General features: G+C 40.2%; 1 protein-coding gene across 1 annotated transcript in view; it reads right to left on the minus strand.

Moving 5' to 3' along the window:
• Positions 1-7,009: 7,009 nt before the first annotated feature.
• The window catches only part of LOC148850870 (uncharacterized), a 32,367-nt gene continuing 20,478 nt past the window's right edge, over positions 7,010-18,898 (minus strand). The window contains exon 2 of the mRNA XM_088943375.1: positions 7,010-7,566. Coding sequence (XP_088799501.1) covers positions 7,545-7,566 — 22 coding nt within the window. The 3' untranslated portion in view covers positions 7,010-7,544. The remainder of the gene's footprint in view (positions 7,567-18,898) is intronic.

Genomic DNA, 18,898 nt, shown 5'->3' on the forward strand with positions numbered 1-18,898 from the left:
TTATAACAGGGAGGGACATATTCAGTATTCCAAGCTGGGTACCTAACAAGTAACAATCAATCAAGATTCCCATGCGCTTACTCTTACAAGTTACAACAATGTCTATGCAATGCACATCATCACTTAATTGTATTGAGATTTGAGAGTATGGTACATACAGGTACGCCCAATTCTGTATTCTGTAGCGTACACTGTACAGAAACAGAAGCTACGAGTACAATGGACAATGGATAGATTATAGATAGATGGGTGATGGGTTGGGTTGCAGGGTCTGGATGAAGTAAGTAGGACCGGTCCAAAGTGAGACCACGGCCATTCTCAATGTGCTCTGTTTACTGACCAAGTTGAAATGTCAGCCGGCCCCAACCCAAGAATGAGTTGCTTGGTACTTGCTGGGTCAATAATAAACATGGCTTTACGTTTTTGTTTGAATGCTCTGTTGACGTGGGATATGGGAGGTAGAGATGGGTTGGGGAACTGGGAATGGAGAAGCAGTAAACCGAAGCTGACAGAAACTCGGAATCTGAAACCGCAACAATGGATGGCAAGAACTGATAGTGATGGTATTGGGCCCAAAGTCCACTACCACCAGAAAGATGCACTCTCCCATCACCCATCCCATCCCATCCCATCCCATCAGGTATTAGCATTTCGCCTGCCACTGGGGTCTGGGTGTGTTATTGCTCATTACCACACCCACACCCCCATTTGGAATGATATATGCCTTCATACAACGATCGGAACACTCTGTCATATAATTTTTCTTCCTCCCTTTTGATAGTGATTAATTAATGAAAATTAAGGCAACTATCCCTCTAGCTGGAATAAAAAAACACAAATACACACACCCTTTGTAATTCTCTCCACGAGTTAGGTTCTGCTGTGCATAATCCGTCCTCACAGTCCTTATCGCCATGCATTGAGAATATCTCCACATTAATAAAAAAATACAAGTACTAAATGTTTTCGATGCATGGCTGCAAGGGCTGTGAAAGCGAATTCGGATTAGGCGAACGCTTTGCCTGTCCAGTAGACTGTGGAATCAATGACAAGGTTCCACTCCAGTAAGAGCCCATGTATTTTATTACTGACGTAAAACCTTATAATTGATTCTACAGTCAATTCATTCAGCTAAACCTTGCTATGTGAAAACAGAGACGAATCCAAATTCATCACAACTGTATATTAATAGGTTAGATGTGTGAGTCCCATGCAGCATGAATTCAGAATATTGATGTATTCATTCATGATAAGTTACATGATCTGTGAGGAGATCTAGTTCCTATCCCTGAACCCGAAGACCCTCTTAACCCTAGATGAAGGTGGGATTCTATCCCAAGTCCTACTTATAACCACCAGCCAGCGACCTTATTACCAACAATCTAGATCAGAACACTCTGACCCTGTCGATTGAGTGTGTTTGGTGCTATTCTAATGGCATTAAGATTTAAGATGGTGTCAGTGAAGGAGAGCATAAAAATTTTAGTAGAAACTCAGGAAACTTGCAAAGAAGGCATGGCGGCAAATACCACTAGACGGGTTTATTTTCTTCTCCAAGCCTCAGAGACATTACCGTTGACTTTACTAACCAAATAATGTTGTCGTACTCGGATCAGAGAGGATGGTTGGACCGTTAGAGTTGGAATAAGAAATTAAAAGGGTCTTCGGCTGCCCAGCATGAAAAGAGAAACGATTTCAACCATCCAATCTATAACTATATTAGTAATCGAATGATAAATGCTGATGAAAAATAGGGTCTCCCTATAATCTATAATCTATGTAAGTATTTAGCATCGGTAGTGAGAACATTGCATGCTTGTTGGGTATGTTAAATTGTATAGTGTTTATTTTTTGTTTGGAATCGGTTCTGATATATAAGCGTTTTTTTTTTAGAAAAACAGCACTGGTTTTGTTCGGTACCAGTGCTAGCTGCAACATTTTAAACACTGATCTATATTATTCAATGTCTAAGAAGATGTCATGTCATTGCATCCTTGTCAGGAATGCACCGTTTTTCCAGAAAATAATGAATTTGGTGTTACTTCATATCATATTTTTCCGATTTTCAATGTTTGATCTGGAGTAACATTTTTTTTCTAAAAAATCCATATCAAACAAAAGGATGTTGTTTGAAGCACGTTTTCTCTGATGTAGTGCCTATATGGCACTATTTTCTCAGAAAATGGCATTGATGCCAAACATCGCCTATAATGCTCTTTTCTTCTATACAAACAGTGTGAAGGTGTAGTGATCAGCTGAGTAGACTTGCTTGAGATATTACAAGAATTGTAAATATAAAGCTAGTTTACATACCTTAATGAATCCAAACCATAGGCGAGGAGACGTTTTAGGTTTCTCTGAGTTTCCCATCCAAAAATGATTACCACCATTCAAGTAGGCTGACAGTTTGCCATGTGGTCACCTGGTAAAGAAAAAGTCCAAAATATGTACCTAATAATCAACACTGCACTCGGCCCAATTGGTGGACCAAGTAGGGCTGCCATTTTATTTGGGCCATGATGGGCTCTTGCTCTTAGTGACCAACCACACTACAAACCTATAAGCTGAACCGGAATTGGGGCAATGCTTAATTAGTGAGCTGCACTAGCTCTGTTTTTTTACCTTCCGTCACTTACCACCATGACTGAAACGGAGCCTGTAAAGTCACCTTCAATGTCACTAGACGAGCTGCCATCGTCTACATTTCTATTCATAGTACTGGGCAAGTAAATTGGTTCGTACACGTGGACTCCACATATCAGATGGACATGGAGGGTCCGGACTGTTGAGGAAACAGAACCACCACTGAAAGATAATCGTGCATTGTTGGTCTACAGACAAATCCTTTGTGATGACTGGTGTTTCAGAGAAGTTGTTGCAAACGATGATTTGAAGCAAAACCGAGTTCTGATTCATCATGGGATTTCTTTGAAAGTGATAAATAGAAATTGAAGGTGATGATTTTGTGAGATTGTTCTGGGTTTTGCAGTGGTTCTCATCTTCTCAAGAGAAAGACGGTGTATTGGCTTCACTTCTCTGCTTCTTCTTCCTCCTCTCCCTTTTACAAACCCACAAAGTTGAATATAAAGAGTCCAAACCCACAAACACCTTCTAGGCTTCTACCACCTCTCCTACTCCGTTGGCCACACACCACCTCCTATGTTCTCTGGCAGAGGCAGGCCATGTTGTTTCTGACTAAGGATGGAAATATGGAATGGAGAGCACTAATGTTGACAAAGATATTACTATCAAATTTGTAAGTGCCCATCATACCGAAGCAATTTGTTTGTTATCTGTTATCTCTGAAGCTCTACCCCCAACTCAATCAAACTCTTTTATTCAACTTAACAACTAAACATATCCCTTTTTTCCTTCTCTTAATTTCATTTCAAAAAGAATAAATTTTAAGTACAATTGCAAAAGAAGAAACCCATATCCTAACTAATTATAGATTTAATTTCTGCATATAGCCTTCAGTTTTAACTTCAATGGTTTTGATAACATTAATTGAAATTTCTACAGTAAACTCACACAAGCTAAAGTGCCTTCCGGTAGCCCTGTTACGAAGTTGTCGACTGCAAAAAAGAGCTGGGGTTTAGACTTTAGAGCTTGAAATTGAAGTTTCTACCAAGAATGCTTGGCATTTATGAAGGGGGGGATACAATTAGACAACACAGTGACATCAAGTGACATGTAACTAGCAACTTGGAGTTGGCCATTGTCAAATATTCTCAGCCTCTCAGGCAACCACAACGCTAAACTCCAATCCTGGGTTTTGATTAGGGGTGTTTGATAAACCGAAAATCGAACTGAACCAAACTTCATAATCTAATTCGGTTCAATTAATTCGACTATCTGTTTGGTTTTATATTTATTTTTTTAAAAGAAAATCAATTTTCAGTTTCGGTGCGGTTTGACTAAAACTTTCAATTGAATCGAACCGAAAATCGAATTAATGTTGTTATTTAGTTAAGTATATTTAATATTAATACTTTATTTAATATTTTATGCTAATTAATTATTATATTTTCCAATGAATAATTAATAATAGTTAATTAAACCTAGAGTCATTATTAATTATTTATTAATCATTAATTACTTTTGAAAATGGTCAATTCGCCAATTCTTCACTGGCATAGGGCTTTGGACCTATTTTAGAGCTTTTAATTAATAATAGCTAATTAGTTAAAACCATTGGACTTTGGGGTTATTCTAACTTTTAATTAGTAATAGTTAATAATTAATTAATTAAAACTATTGGGTTTGGGGACCATTTTAACTTTTCATTAATAACACTTATTAAATGCTTATCATTTATGTGGAACCAGGGCCCAACCGAATCGAAAACTGAACCAAACCAAACCGAATTTGGTTAAGATTGATTCAGTTCTAAAATATAATTTGGTTCGATTTTGTTAGAGAAAATGATAAAACCAAATAGTCGATTGGATCTTCAGTTTAAACCAAACCGACCGGTTGTACACCCCTAGTCTTGATAAATGACTCAGGCGTGCCCCAAAACAAAGAGGACTGGTATCTCTTTTATTTCTCTTTCTGTCAAGTCACCCTGATATTTATAAAAGGAATTCAAACAAAAACAGTTCAACTTGCCATGGGATGATTGGAGCTGCAGAGCATACAAAAGAAAAGACAACCAACATTCAAGCACTTGGCTACTTGACTTCAGAAGCTCTGTTTCAGTCATGGTGGTAAGCAATATGGAACTTATCGCTATCTGTCTAGTTCAGTAACATAAGGGTAAAATTGGTATTTTAAAAAATTGATGCATCAATTAATATTTTTCGTCTGGGTGATTGACGAAAGGAAAGTTTTTGTTGAGTTTCTCAAAAGCTTAGGAAGTATAAGGTTTTTATGATTATCAAAAACTTCAGGAAAAGTTTTTGTATTTTTCCCTATTTTTAAACAAAGGGGCAATGGGAATAAATAGTTCCCAGGTATCTAATGCGAATGTGCCAACTGGACCACCAACCATCTGACAGCTGGCATTGGTATTGAGTCGGCATAATTCATACCCCGTTCCATGCCCTAGGTCTGCTCAGCCACCGACTGCAATGCACTTTGATGGGGTGTAAACTACTCCAGTAGAACCGCCATGTAGGTGCTGATGTGGACCACTCCTGGTTGAGCTGTTCAACACGGCCAACATGGAGAACGGTGATGTCGCATGTGACCATTCGCTGTGGAGGTAGATTGTTGCACACCACGGACCCCGAACAAGGAGGGACACATGACAAACACTGGACTTGGTCGGACCTCTCTCACGGGAACACAACCAAATCCTAAAACCCTGATCCAGTATAATGGTCCCATGCTGGTATTTAAGGGCACACTGCCAAAGGTATATTCTTTTTCCACACTCCATTCTAAGTCTCTAGATCAGCTCCCTATGATCAACTCGTCCTCACTAACTTGGCCTATTGATCTCTAGATATCCTTCACTGATTTGAGTGTCAGAATCAAGGTTCAAAATATCGATATGCTGGTAGGGGTATATAGGGCAATATTGATAGTTTTTTTTATTTTTACTTTTTTTTTCAAAATCGGTTCAGGGGGGCCCAGTTTAGGGCTCCACCCCCTGAACCGGTCAAACCCCCAATACACCCACTATAGGGGCGTATCAGAGAGATCCTGAAATGATACTTATTGGTCGATATGGGCCGATATGTAACGATTCTTTGATCCTTGGTCAGAATACTTCTTTGCCACTGCGGAGAACCACCTCGGAGACCTTGACCTTTTATATTTGCAGATCATCAGATATAGGGGTGTCCATGGTTTGGTTAACCAAAAATGAACCAGTACCACCAGTTAACTGGTCAGTTGGTTTCGGTTTTTGATTGGTTCAGTTCTTTAGTTTTTCAGTTTTTTATATTTATAACATATATTATATAAATATATGTATAATATTATAATATAAATAACAAGTGATATATAATATATTTACAAATAGATCATTATAAATATAATATATGTATATTTCGGTTTTTTCTAAGGTAAATGAAAACTGAACCAATTCTTTAGTTTTTCAAAAATACCAAACTGATCGATTCAATTAACATTTTCCGGTTCAGTTTTCTCAGTTCAATTCAGTTTTCGATTTTTCTTGAACACCTCTAATCAGATTCAGCTTAGCTCGTCCAGCTCTTTAGGACAACGTCACACTTGTTGAATTATTCAATTAAATTTGCCCGACAAAATTATGGTAGAGGAACCGAGCAATCAAATGACGGAGTCTAATCTCTTATTTTTTAAAAAAACCAACCCAGTCGCTTTTGGTTTGAAAAGCTAATGTTAAATAGTTAATGCAGCTGGAACGCCATTGTAGTTGTACATCTCAGCAAGGTGCTTTGGTTGATTCACCCCAATTCCCTGAACCTAATCTTACCGTAAAATACTGTTTTTTTCTTCTTGTTCACAACTTCAACTCCACTGGTCAATTCCGATCTTTACCCCGTTCCCAATATAACTGACGCGAATTAGCACCATATTAGACGTGTCGGATAAATATTACGAGTCATCCAAATTCACATCCGTTTGATGCCATATAGGCATCACATCAGAGAAAAACAGTACTTCAAACAATATCATCTTATTTGGTATCATTTTTTTAGAAAAATAAATTCTGTAACACCAAATTTAACGATACATTACTATCAATAGTGCTATGATGTGACATTAAGGTAACATCATCTTGGACGTTGGATAATATAAACCATATTAAAAACGTTACTGCCAGCACTAATAAAATCAGAAAACAGCTTACGTAGCAGGCTGACAGCACTGGTTTCAAACAAAAAAATTACAACTCTACATGATGCCCATCACTTTTTATGAGAAAACGATGCAATGTTCCCAGATCCAATGCCAAATACCTACTTAAGTTTTTCAAGTGAAGTACCTCTTCAGTACGAAAGAAATTGCTGTCTTGGGACTAACCAAACACATCTTATTGGTGTCAAGTTCCAAAAGAATAGAAAAATCACCATAGTTGCTCAACCATTCCTTGAATTTATTGACCTTGTCTTCATTCTTCAATTCCATTACAAGTAGTTTTATTATGATTAGAAACAAATCAAGACTCGATACATGCTGTACATCATCCTTTTTTATGTAAGAACTAAGAACAAGTAACAAGCAGAAACTCCTATAAGATGAATGTAGAAAATTAAATATTTCATTTCATTAAAGGGAGGGACAAAGTCACCAACCGAACAATTAAATCAACGCAGTCCCTTCGCTAACTCAGTTTAGATACAAACTATCCAAAATTCGTACCTCATCACTTTTAGACGACTGATAAATAAGAGTCTTTATTAGACTCAGGCAGAATACTACCCAATTGTTGCACAATCTAAAAACCTCCAAAATCTCAGACGTCTAACCTTTCTGTCTGCTAATTCTTCCGTGCATCAGTCTCTTTCTCAAATGATGTTGAAGTACTCATAAAATGGATTGAAGGACGATGAGCTCAGCAGAAGACAATATTTGTGGCGAAACATCCAATCTCTCACTTCCCTTCCCAATCATTGTCCCCATGCACAGGCCCTAAAACACAGCATAAAGGGATACAGGTGTATAAGCAACTAAGCACTTGGCTTACCTCTCCATGGGGAATATGAAATTATGGAGCACTCATAACATTGTAAAAAAACGTTTACTTCTTACTCCATCTAAGGAACCACAAAGATCATAATACCAGAGATCAGAGCGATGAAGTTGCTTTCTAGCAATATTAAATAGTAGCCCACGGTGAAGTAAATACAGAACCAAGTCTAAATATGCCAATAATAAAACTTAATGCATTTGTATTTTGAAATATTGAACGGTTGAACTCCAGTAATATTAACTATCATCTCCATGCTAATAGGAACTACAAATCCAGAAAATACCGACTGTTGACAATGGTGTTAGGAACAACACTTGAGTTGAAACATTTGCCATCTTTAGTGGCGCACTGCATGACCCATGGCAGAGGGGATTTGAACAGGGCATGTGAGTTGTCCAACTGATATCATCTGGGTATAAGGGTGTAGTAAGCTATTCCTTTATTAATGATTCAGAGATGGCAAATTTTTCCCCGTTGGCTGCTATCTGGAATGACATTAATCTGTTGACTTTAAATAGGTCAGTTCGTTTTGTCCATGTAAATCGTGAGGCAAACTCTTTGGTCCACAATATTGCTGCCTCCCTGGCCTGGGGTGTGAGTGCTTTGGACAGTAACTTTGCCTTTCCTTCCTCTTTAATGAGATCTTCTTAGTTACCAAAAAAAACTATGATTGTTGATCTGGATCATCCAAATAGTATGCCAAGATGAAACAGCCCTGGCTATTTCTGCCACGTAGAAAAATCCTATGGCTGATGCAGGCTATCAGTCAGATAGGGTAACTTATGTATCAACAATGTTTTGACTCCCCAAATCAGCTTTATACCAACCTTGCACTGGAATTTAGGTCAATTAATAATAGCTATTCAAGTTTACAATTTTTAAATTCCAACTGTGTTTGAGCTTGTCTTGCACTGCTGGTCCCAAATCCAGATAAAGAAGGGTTGTGTCAGGTTGGCAGCCAACAACTTTTCTCAACTTCTTATTGACATTGACCCTGAATTGTCATTTAGTGCTCATGGTATAGTGTTCCTTTGGCAAGAAATGGGCAAGAATTGGCTGTAACCAACCCCATATAGTTCAGACAAGGCTAAGTTAAATTGAGGTGAATTCAAGTTCTCAGTAGGGCTGTCAAAGGACCAGATATTGGTCCAATCCAATCCAGTCCATTACAGATGGACCAGGACTAATCCAATCTGATAAATATTTGGACTGGACCAGTCCAATTCAATGCCTTATTAGACCGTCCAACACACCAACTTGTTTAAATTGGTTTTATTTCTGATTGCATCCAACCCAAACCTGGTCCATTGACACCCCTACTCCTATCTCTTCTTTTTTTGATAAATGATATATTTTACTAATCACAAAAGATAAGGTACAAGCTCCCCAAGGAGAGGCACGAGATGCGACCTCTCCATACTAGTTAAGAACAGCTTCCCAACACACTAAAACAAGTTACAAGGTAGCACAAAAAAAAACCTTCCCTAGAAACCCCAAATTTGGTTAGAGAATCAGCCATAGTATTTGCCGTCCTGCGCACACATTTAACATCCACTCCCATATTACTAGTTACTTAGTCACTTCACTTTTTTGAGGAGGTCTCTGTATCCCCCCCAAATGACAGCATCATGGGTTTGAGAGCCAGCCTATTACCACCTGAGAATCCCCTTCAATTAGCAAATGTTCCACCCCAAGCTGGTTGGTGATTTGGATACCTTGTACAGCCGCTAGTAGTTCTGCCCTTGTAGAATCTTCCACTCCCACTGGCCCTGAGAATAAGGACACAATGTTGTTTTCCTTATCCCTCAGCACACTCCCTACACCTGAAGGCCCGGGGTTACCTTGACTGCTTCCATCAAAGTTTAGTTTGATGACACCTTCCGGGGGAGGTTTCCATTCTATAATTCTTTTATTCTTCTTAGTAGAGGTATTAGCAACTGCTGGCCAATTCCTCCATATGTCATCAAAAGAAAAATCAGCAAACATATCCAAGGTTTTCAACCAATGGATTGCTTTTGTCAAAACACAGTCCTTCAACTCAGCCAAGTGTCTTTCCTTTTCTAGGAATATTCTAGCATTCCTTTCCTCCCAAACAGTCCATAAGGTAGCTGCCCTAAGGCATTTTCACATGATTTTACCTCTCCTTTTTTTTTTTGATCAGTAAATATGTGTTTTATTAAAATTCAGATTCAGATTGTAAACATTTTATACAATTTGATGATGGGACTGTTGATCCCTTTTCCTCACTCTATTTATCCCTCATTAAAATGTAGCCCAAAATAATTGTTGTCTCAATGCCCCTTGTTTTGTTAATCCATCAGCTAGCCCATTTGCACTTCTAGGGATCCATTTAAATAGAATGATTAAATAGCAAGCCGGATCCATCTACAACCAAATAAACTAAAGTTTCAATTCCGCAAGAGAACAAGATATCAGTAAATGGAAGCAGTCCTCACTTTGGGCCTTACAAAGGGAACACCAATTCGGGGAAAGACAAAGAGGATGTCTCTTTTTCTGCAAGTTTTCCAAAGTATTGATTTTCCCATAGTAAACTTCCTAGCAGAAAACAACAATTTTGGGGGGAAGAGGTCTTGCCCAACCTTCTTTAACAAGAAACTTTCGGGGGTTTAAGCTGAACCTTAGGGATTTTAGAAAAGAAGCGCAAGCAAAGATACATTTAGGTAAGGGAGTCCATACTCTTTAATCAGGCTTTGTGGGGTCCAAACAAACTGATTCAAGTAAATAAAGCAACTCAGTAACACAAGTAAACTCACCGTCCCTTAGACCCCTTCGAAACCTGTCCCAATTTAAGGATAAGGGAAGCAACGGTTACAGAAGACATTTTGAAATTAGTCATTTTTGTAAAGAGAAAGGGAGTATAAGGAAGGGAACCGATCCTTGAGGGGTTGGTTACCCACCCAAATATCCTCCCAAAACCGAATAGAATTACTAGAACAAGCATCATACCTGACAAACCTGAGGAAGCAAGGTAAAATACCATGTATGGCTTTCCAAGGTGTTGTGAGGGTAGCCCAACGAGATATCCCAATATCCCAACAATTTCCTGAGTATCCATGAATACTTGACACCACCTCATGCCAAAGTCTCTCTCTCTCCCGAGGCCATCTCCATAACCACTTTCCTAGAAGGGCTACATTCTTTTGCACTAAGTTTCCTATCCCCAGGCCCCCTTCTTCCTTAGATTTGGTCAATATCTCCCATCTAATTATATCATCCTTCTTCACCTCCCCTGGTTCCCACAGGAAATCCCTCATGATCTTCTCCAGTTTCGTAGCCTCCCTTGGGGGGATTCTAAAGACAGACAGGAAGTAAGTAGGAAGGTTGGCAAGTGTGGCCCTAATCAAAGTCAACCTTCCCCCTATGAAGATGTGGTTCTTTTTCCAGGCTGCCAAGTATTTACCAAATTTCTCCACAATAGGGGACCAAAAACTGCTTTCTTTAGGGTTAGCTCCTAAGGGAAGACCTAAGTCAAATGCCAAGGAGAGATGTCACAACCAAAGCACCCCGCAATGAACTTTACCTCCTAGACCTCCAAATTTATTCTAGCCACAGCTTTTATCCAAGTTCATCCTCAAATTTGAAGCTTGCTCAAAGCCTCTTATTAAACTTTTAAGGCTGTCCACCTCACTTAACTCATTCCCTTCATAGAAGATAACAATATCATTAGCAAACTGAAGGTGGGTAACTGGAATGTCTCTCCTTCCTAATCAATCTACTGAACACATCAGCAACAAAAGAGGAACGAAGAGAGTGGATCACCTTGTCTTAGGCCTCTGATGGCTGGAAAGAAGTCCTTCACTGCCCCATTGACTCAAACTAAGTAGTGACAAGACTTTAGGCAACCACTTATCCAATTACACCATGTGCTCCCAAAACCACGTCTTCTTAACACCTCCAATAAAAAACTCCAATCCACTAAGTCATAGGCCTTTTCCAAGTCTAGTTTGCATACAAAGCCTTGCCTACCAATATCTCCTCATCTCCCCCACACTCTCATTAGCAATGAGGATCTTATCTATAATTTGTCTGTCTTGTACAAAGGCTCCTTGTGCTTGGCCAATGAGAGAAGGTAAAACTACCTTGATTCTCCTAGAAAGCACTTATGCCAAGATCTTATACATGCTCGTCACTAGACTAATCAAAATCTTTGGGATGTTTGGCATCGGTCTTCTTAGGAACTAGAGCTAGGAAAGTGGCATTGACTCCAGGGCTCATAACATGTTTATCGTCAAACTCTCTAATAACCAACTAAGTCTCTTTTATTATATCCCAGCAATCCTGATAAAATGCCATTGTAAACCCATCCGGTCCCGGTGCCTTAGCTCTATCCATTGAGAAGACAGCTTGTCTAATTTCCTCTTCCTCAATCTTTCTTTCTAACTGTAGAGAACATTGATGGGGCCCCACAGTTGTGGTCCCACTCTGTCCGTAGGGTAGAATGCATCTAGTCATAGCTGTGGTTGATTTATGATTCTGTTATTCTAGTTGTTATTTACTTTTCAGTTTTATATTGTTATGTGTTATGATGTAAACACCAAGGGCAGATGTGTCCTTTCATGTAACTAGTATAACATATAAATATTAAATTAAAGTGGTGGCGGCAGAATACTGAGATTCTGTTCTTCTCCTCAAACTGTGTTCTACTACTCTCTCACCACTCTTTCTCCTTCTTCTTCACTTTCTCTTCTCTTCGAACCTAAAGTTTCTTAGTGATCAAGACTGATAGTAGTCTTGAACACCTACATGATATCAGAGCAAAACTAGGGTTTCTCATGTGAGTCTAATAACAGTCGACCACATGAGAATCTCCTAGGACTGGGAGCTGAAAAGGAGGAGTTCGCAGACTGATTCTTGGAGATTGCCAGAAGTGCTAGCAGTTGTTGGAAACTTGTTAGGGTTGCAGAGTGTTGGTGGTCAGGAAGGATTAGAGAAGACTAGGGTTCGGATAACCCTAGAAGGCAGCGAACAATTTTTCCTTGTAAGTTATTTACCTTCTAAGAGAATTTAGATCATAGAAGATAAGTTGGACCTATCTGGAGGGGAAGGCCGAACCATCCTAGGTTTTTCTCTCTACGATTCACTAGGGTTTTACAGCAAACCCTGGGCCGAACTGTCTCAACTATGTTTCTCTCTACTCTAAGGATTGAAAGTAATCTTGCGGCAAGCCCTAGTGTTTGACTGAACCTTGAGATTTATATATACAGATTCTAGGGTTTCTTATTAACCCTACTACAAGTCTATATACAGTACTGAGTGGATTGTGCAACTGAATTGTTCACTTTAAGGACTGATTAAAACCCTAACTCTCCCAAGCATATCAGACCTCTTTTAAGTTGTTTTTCAGAGTCCTAAGGAGTTAGAGCTCTACAGACAGCTACTGTTGTGTTGGCTAGTTGGTTTCAGATCAGAATTATCCCAGTTTTGTGCACATGCACTGTGAAGACAGATCAGGCCCATATTGTCTTTTGATTGTGATTGGTAGTCCAAGTGTTGTTTTGAGACTTGACAGAAATGGAGTTTAAAAATCAGGCAAAAGGTAGCCTTGGGAACATCAGTTATAGTAATGTTTCTGAGATGGGTGGTCAGATTACGACTGTAAAGTTTGATGGATCAAACTATTTGGAATTGGACCAATCAGCCATGATGGCTATTGGTAGAAGAGGTAAATTAGGGTACCTTTTGGGAGATATGAAGGAACTTCCCAAGGGAGACCCGACATATACCAAGTGAATATGTGGGCAAAGACAGCTAAGGAGATATGGGATGTTATGAAAGAAACTTGTTCCCAACCCCTTAATGTTGCCAGAGCATATGAATTGAAATGTGAAGTGAAGAATCTTAAACAAGGAGAGAGACCGATTTCAGTATATTTCTCTACATTGCAGTCCCTGTGGCGTGAGATTGATCACTTAGAGACTCTTGAGTGGGAGAGTCCCAAAGATGCACAGATATATAGAAAGTAGGTTGAGACAAACCGGGTATTTGAGTTTCTGGCGGGCCTAAATTTAGAGTATGATATTGTACAGCAACAGATTTTGACTAGAGATAGTGTGACTCTCTCTTAGGCATACTCATTTGTACACAGTGAAGAGACCAGAAGGAAGGTTATGATGCAACCTCAGCCCCCCACACCAGCCTTTGTAGCGGTCACACCCAAATCAGGGGGTGATTCAGAGAAGGACAAGAGAAAGGAAGACAAGAAGGATGTGGTATGTGAACATTGTAAGAAGCCCAAACATACAAAAGAGACATGCTGGAAACTACACCCTCACTTGGTTCCTGCGAAGTTGAGAAGCAAGAAAGGCACTGCTCATGTAGCCGTGAACACTGATTCAGCATCCTCATCTGGCACAAAAGGAACATCTTTAGAGACCTTAGCAGCAATTCGGGAAGCCCTAATACAGTTAGAAAAAGAAGTTGAAAATTCAGCTCAGCCACCACAGTCTTCATCAGCACCTGCCACATCTGCCTTCGCACATTCAGGTACTCGAGCTTCAGCCTATCATGCCCCAGCTCCAGGTACTACTGAACCTTGTTGGGTAATAGACTCAGGTGCATCTGATCACATGACTAGCTTGCCTTCACTGTTTACTACTTACCATTTGTCTTGCATGTTCCTAAGCTTGATACTAACATTCTTTCAATCAGTAGTATTACCAAGCATATGAACTGCTCAGTAACCTTCTTTCCTGACCGATGTGTTTTTCAGGACTTGGAGACGAAGAAGGTGATTGGGACTGGTCGTGAGACGAATGGGATCTATCTGCTCGATGAGAGGTTTCATCTGGGAGAGTCGGTTGAGAAGATGTCTTTGATTTCTCAGAGTGTGAGTCCGGTTATGCTGTGGCATAACCGATTAGGTCATTTGTCTTTTCGGTATTTACAGAGGTTGTTTCCTGCTTTATTTGAGTCTATTGAGTTGTCTCAGTTACAGTGTGAAAGTTGTGAGTTTGCTAAGCATTATAGAAAGCCCTATTTATTGAGTAATAAAAGGAGTGATAAATTCTTTTGATATTGTACATACTGACGTTTGGGGGCCTTATCATATCCCTTCCATGGGTGGGTACAGATATTTCTTGTTATTTGTTGATCATACCCGTTTTTCTTGGGTTTATCTCATGCGCTTACGAGATGAGGTACCTTCCCTGACCCAAAATTTTCACCAGATGACCCTAACCCAGTTTGATGCCAAGATCAAAGTTCTCAGATCTGATAACGCAAAGGAATACTTTACTAAATCATTGACATCTTATCTTCTTCAGCATGGGGTTATCCACCAGAGCTCTTGCCCTCATACACCTCAGCAGAACGGAGTTGCCAAAAGAAAGAATAAGCACATTTTGGAAGTGGCTAGAAGTCACATGTTTACTTCCAATGTTTCTATCCGCTTCTGGGGTGATGCTATCCTCACGACAGTATACCTTATTAATTGGGTTCCTTCCAGGGTCCTTGATATGAGATCTCCTTTTTCCCTTCTACACCCACGTGAGTACTTGTTTTCTATTCCCCTTAAGACATTCGGTTGTACATGCTTTGTTCAGCTTCTTGGACCACACCACTCCAAGTTCGAACCCAAAGCCTCCAAATGCATCTTCCTTGGTTATGCACAAACTCAAAAGGGTTATCGCTGCTATGATCCTGTCTCAAGGAGGAAGTTTGTCTCCATGGATGTCACTTTCTTTGAGGGGACACCCTATTATCCTCGGGTTTCCCCTCAGAGAGAGAGCAGTGAGAGTGGGGGTTTGAGTCCTTGTCTTCAGGGGGAGAGCAGTGAGAGTGGGGCAGTTCCTTTACCTATTCCATTGGGTGATGAGAGCTGCAATGCTGAGGTAGTCAAAGGGATTAGGAGTTGAGGGAGAGCTGCAATGGTGAGGGTGGTCAAAGGGATCAAGAGTTGAGGGTCTATCACAGGCTGTGCAGGCAGGTTGATTCTGATCATCAGCAGTCCAGGCCAGCTCCAATCTCATCTCCAGCTCCAGGTCCAGGTACTACAGTCCCAGCCATTTCACCTCCTACAGATGATCTTGACCTTCCGATTGCAATCCATAAAGGGAAATGACATTGTACCACATCTACAGCCCATTGTATTTCCCATTTTTTAACCTATGATCGCCTATCTCCTTACCTACAGGTCCTACCTTAGCTCCATTTCCAATGTCCCTATTCCAAGAACAGTGCAAGAAGCCCTATCCGTCCCGGAATGGAAAGATGCAATGCAATCTGAGATGAATGCCCTGTTGAAAAACAACACCTGAGAGGTAGTTGATTTTCCCAAAGGAAAGAAACCAGTTGGATGTAGATGGGTATTTACGGTGAAGCATAATGCAGATGGATCAATTGAGAGGTATAAAGCTCGGTTAGTTGCAAGAGGGTTTACACAGACTTATGGCATAGATTACTTGGAGACCTTTGCACCGGTAACCAAGATGACCACTATTCGAGTCCTATTATCCCTTGCAGCAAGTCACACTTGGCCTTTATACCAAATGGACGTGAAAAATGCCTTTCTAAATGGAGATCTGTAGGAAGAAGTTTACATGCGTTTGCCTCCTGGATTCTATGATGCAAAGATAGGTAAGAAGGTCTGCCAGCTCAACAAGGCTTTGTATGGTTTGAAACAGTCACCTAGGGCTTGATTCGATAGATTCATACTGGCCCTTGTGAAGTTTGGTTATGTACAGGCCCAGTCAGATCATACCCTAATCATCAAGAGGGTGGAGTTCTCCTTGACACTACTGGCAGTATATGTTGATGATATTGTGGTCACAGGGATAGCCATGAGATTGAGCCCCTTAAACAGCTCCTTCATCAAGAATTTGAGGTGAAAGACCTTGGTGTACTGCGGTATTTTTTGGGTATTGAGGTTGCTAGATCCAAACAAGGGATCTTTATCTCTCAGAGGAAATATGTCCTAGACTTGTTGGCAGAAACTGGAAAGTTAGGTGTCAAGCCTACAGATACACCAATTGAACAGAACCACAGAGTGCCGAGAGTGGGGAGCTTCTTGAAGACAAAGTTATGTTCCAGCAATTGGTAGGAAAGCTCCTATATCTCTTGTCTCACTCGGCCAGATATTACTTATGTTGTTAGTGTTGTCAACCAGTACATGCACTCTCCTAGAACCACACATCTTCTTGCAGCAGAAAGAATCTTAGCCTACTTGAAGAGATGCCCGGGTAGGGGTATACTGTTCAAGAACAACCACATGAAGGTGGAGGTCTATACAGATGTTGATTGGGCTAGGAGTGTTGATGACAAAAGGTCTACCTCAGGATATTGTGCCCTTGTGGGAGGAAACCTTGTTTCCTGGAGGAGTAAAAAACAAAGTGTTGTCTCCCGGTCAAGTGCTAAAGTAGAATACAGGTCCATGGCCAACAGAGTGGCTGAAATCCTATGGCTAAGATCTCTACTTGAGGAGTTGGGCATTGAGTATGAGAAGCCCTTGATGCTGTATTGTGATAATCAAGCAGCCATTAATATAGCACATAATCCAGTGCAGCATGACAGAACCAAACACATTGAAGTTGACCGGCATTTTGTACGAGAGAGGGTCTCATCTCAAGAAGTATGTCTACCTTACATCACATCCAATATGAAACTAGCGGACATCCTCACTAAAGCCGTATCAAGAAAGAAGTTGGAGGCAGATCTATCCAAGTTAGGAATGATAAACATCTACTCCCAACTTGAGGGGGAGTGTAGAGAACATTGATGTGGGCCCCACAGCTGTGGTCCCACTCTATCCGTAGGGTAGAATGCATCTAGTCACAGCTGTGGTCGATTTATGATCTGTTATTCTAGTTGTTATTTACTTTTCAGTTTTATATTGTTATGTGTTATGATGTAAACACTAAGGGCATGTGTCCTTTCATGTAACTAGCATAACATATAAATATTAAATTAAAGTGGCGGCAACAAAATATTGAGATTATGTTCTTCTCCTCAAATTGTGTTCTACTACTCTCTCACCACTCTTTCTCCTTCTTCTTCACTTTCTCTTCTCTTCAAACCTGAAGTTTCTTAGTGATCAAGACTGGTAGCAGTCTTGAACACCTACACTAACCATCCCTTGTCAACCTCATTCAAAATTGGCTAAGCCTCCTCTTCCACTCTTACTTTATTCTCTAAAGGTCATTGGAAAATTGATTTGAAGTGAGACACAAAACCACTAGCAATCTACTCCTGAGAAGTTAGATCAACTCCATCCGCCTCTAGTTTTACTATCAGATTTCTCCTTCTCCCATTAACCATGGCAGGAAAGAACTTAGTATTCCCATCCCCTTCCTTGATCCATTTGTGCCTAGATTTTTGCCTCCACGAGATCTCCTCCCTTAGAAGAACTTCCTCTAGTTCCTTTTTCAACTTTCATCCCAGTTCTCTATCTTGCAAACTCATTGTCCTCTGGGATTCTTTGGCATCAAGATTCTCAATCTGATTCAATAGAGTATCTATTCCTTTCTCCACCCTACCAAAATGATCCATGTTCCATTCCTTTATTTTAGCTCTCAACCTTTTTAACTTCTTATGGAATCTTACTCCTTTCCATTTCACCCACCTCAACTCTTCACTCCACCATTCCTCAACCTTTTTCACAAAATCCGGATGTGTTAACCACATGTTATCAAACCTAAAAGGCCCAGGTCCGGTTCCAAAAGGTTCTTGTCCGACTTCTATAGGGCAATGGTCAGAGGTAACCCTAGGTAAAGCCTTAGCCACCAAACCTCTCCAATGGCTTTCCAAATCCTCATTGAACAGAAATCTGTCAAGCTTAGAGCAAGTCGGGTTCTCCTAGAAGTTGGACCAAGGGAAGATAGCTTGTAGTAAAGGAAGCTCTCGTAACTAACAAGAATTAATGAATTCATCAAACCTCCTCATACTAGTTGTGATGGTCTACCAGGGATTATTTGACTCAGTTGTGAACCTGATGACATTAAACCCCCCCCCCAAACACCATAGGCCTTCCCATAATCCATGTATGCCATGAAGCTCTTCCCATAACTCATTCCTTTCTCTATAGTTATTTGAACCATACACATTTGTTAACACCCATATAAGTCCGTCTTTCACGGTTTCACAATTCTAAATTTTAGGGAGACAACAAAATTTCCTATCAGCTCCTCAATTAGTTCTATAAAGTCTTCCCTCCACAAAGTTACTATTCCCCCAAAGACTCCCCAGGATGAAGCCAAGCACCGCCTCACTCCTCTTACTCTCCAAGTCTCTCTAACCCACCTCCTATCCAATTCAGCC

Source organism: Nelumbo lutea, chromosome 5 (assembly GCF_056320005.1).
Source record: "Nelumbo lutea isolate HS-2025 chromosome 5, American lotus-T2T, whole genome shotgun sequence".
NCBI lineage: Eukaryota > Viridiplantae > Streptophyta > Magnoliopsida > Proteales > Nelumbonaceae > Nelumbo > Nelumbo lutea.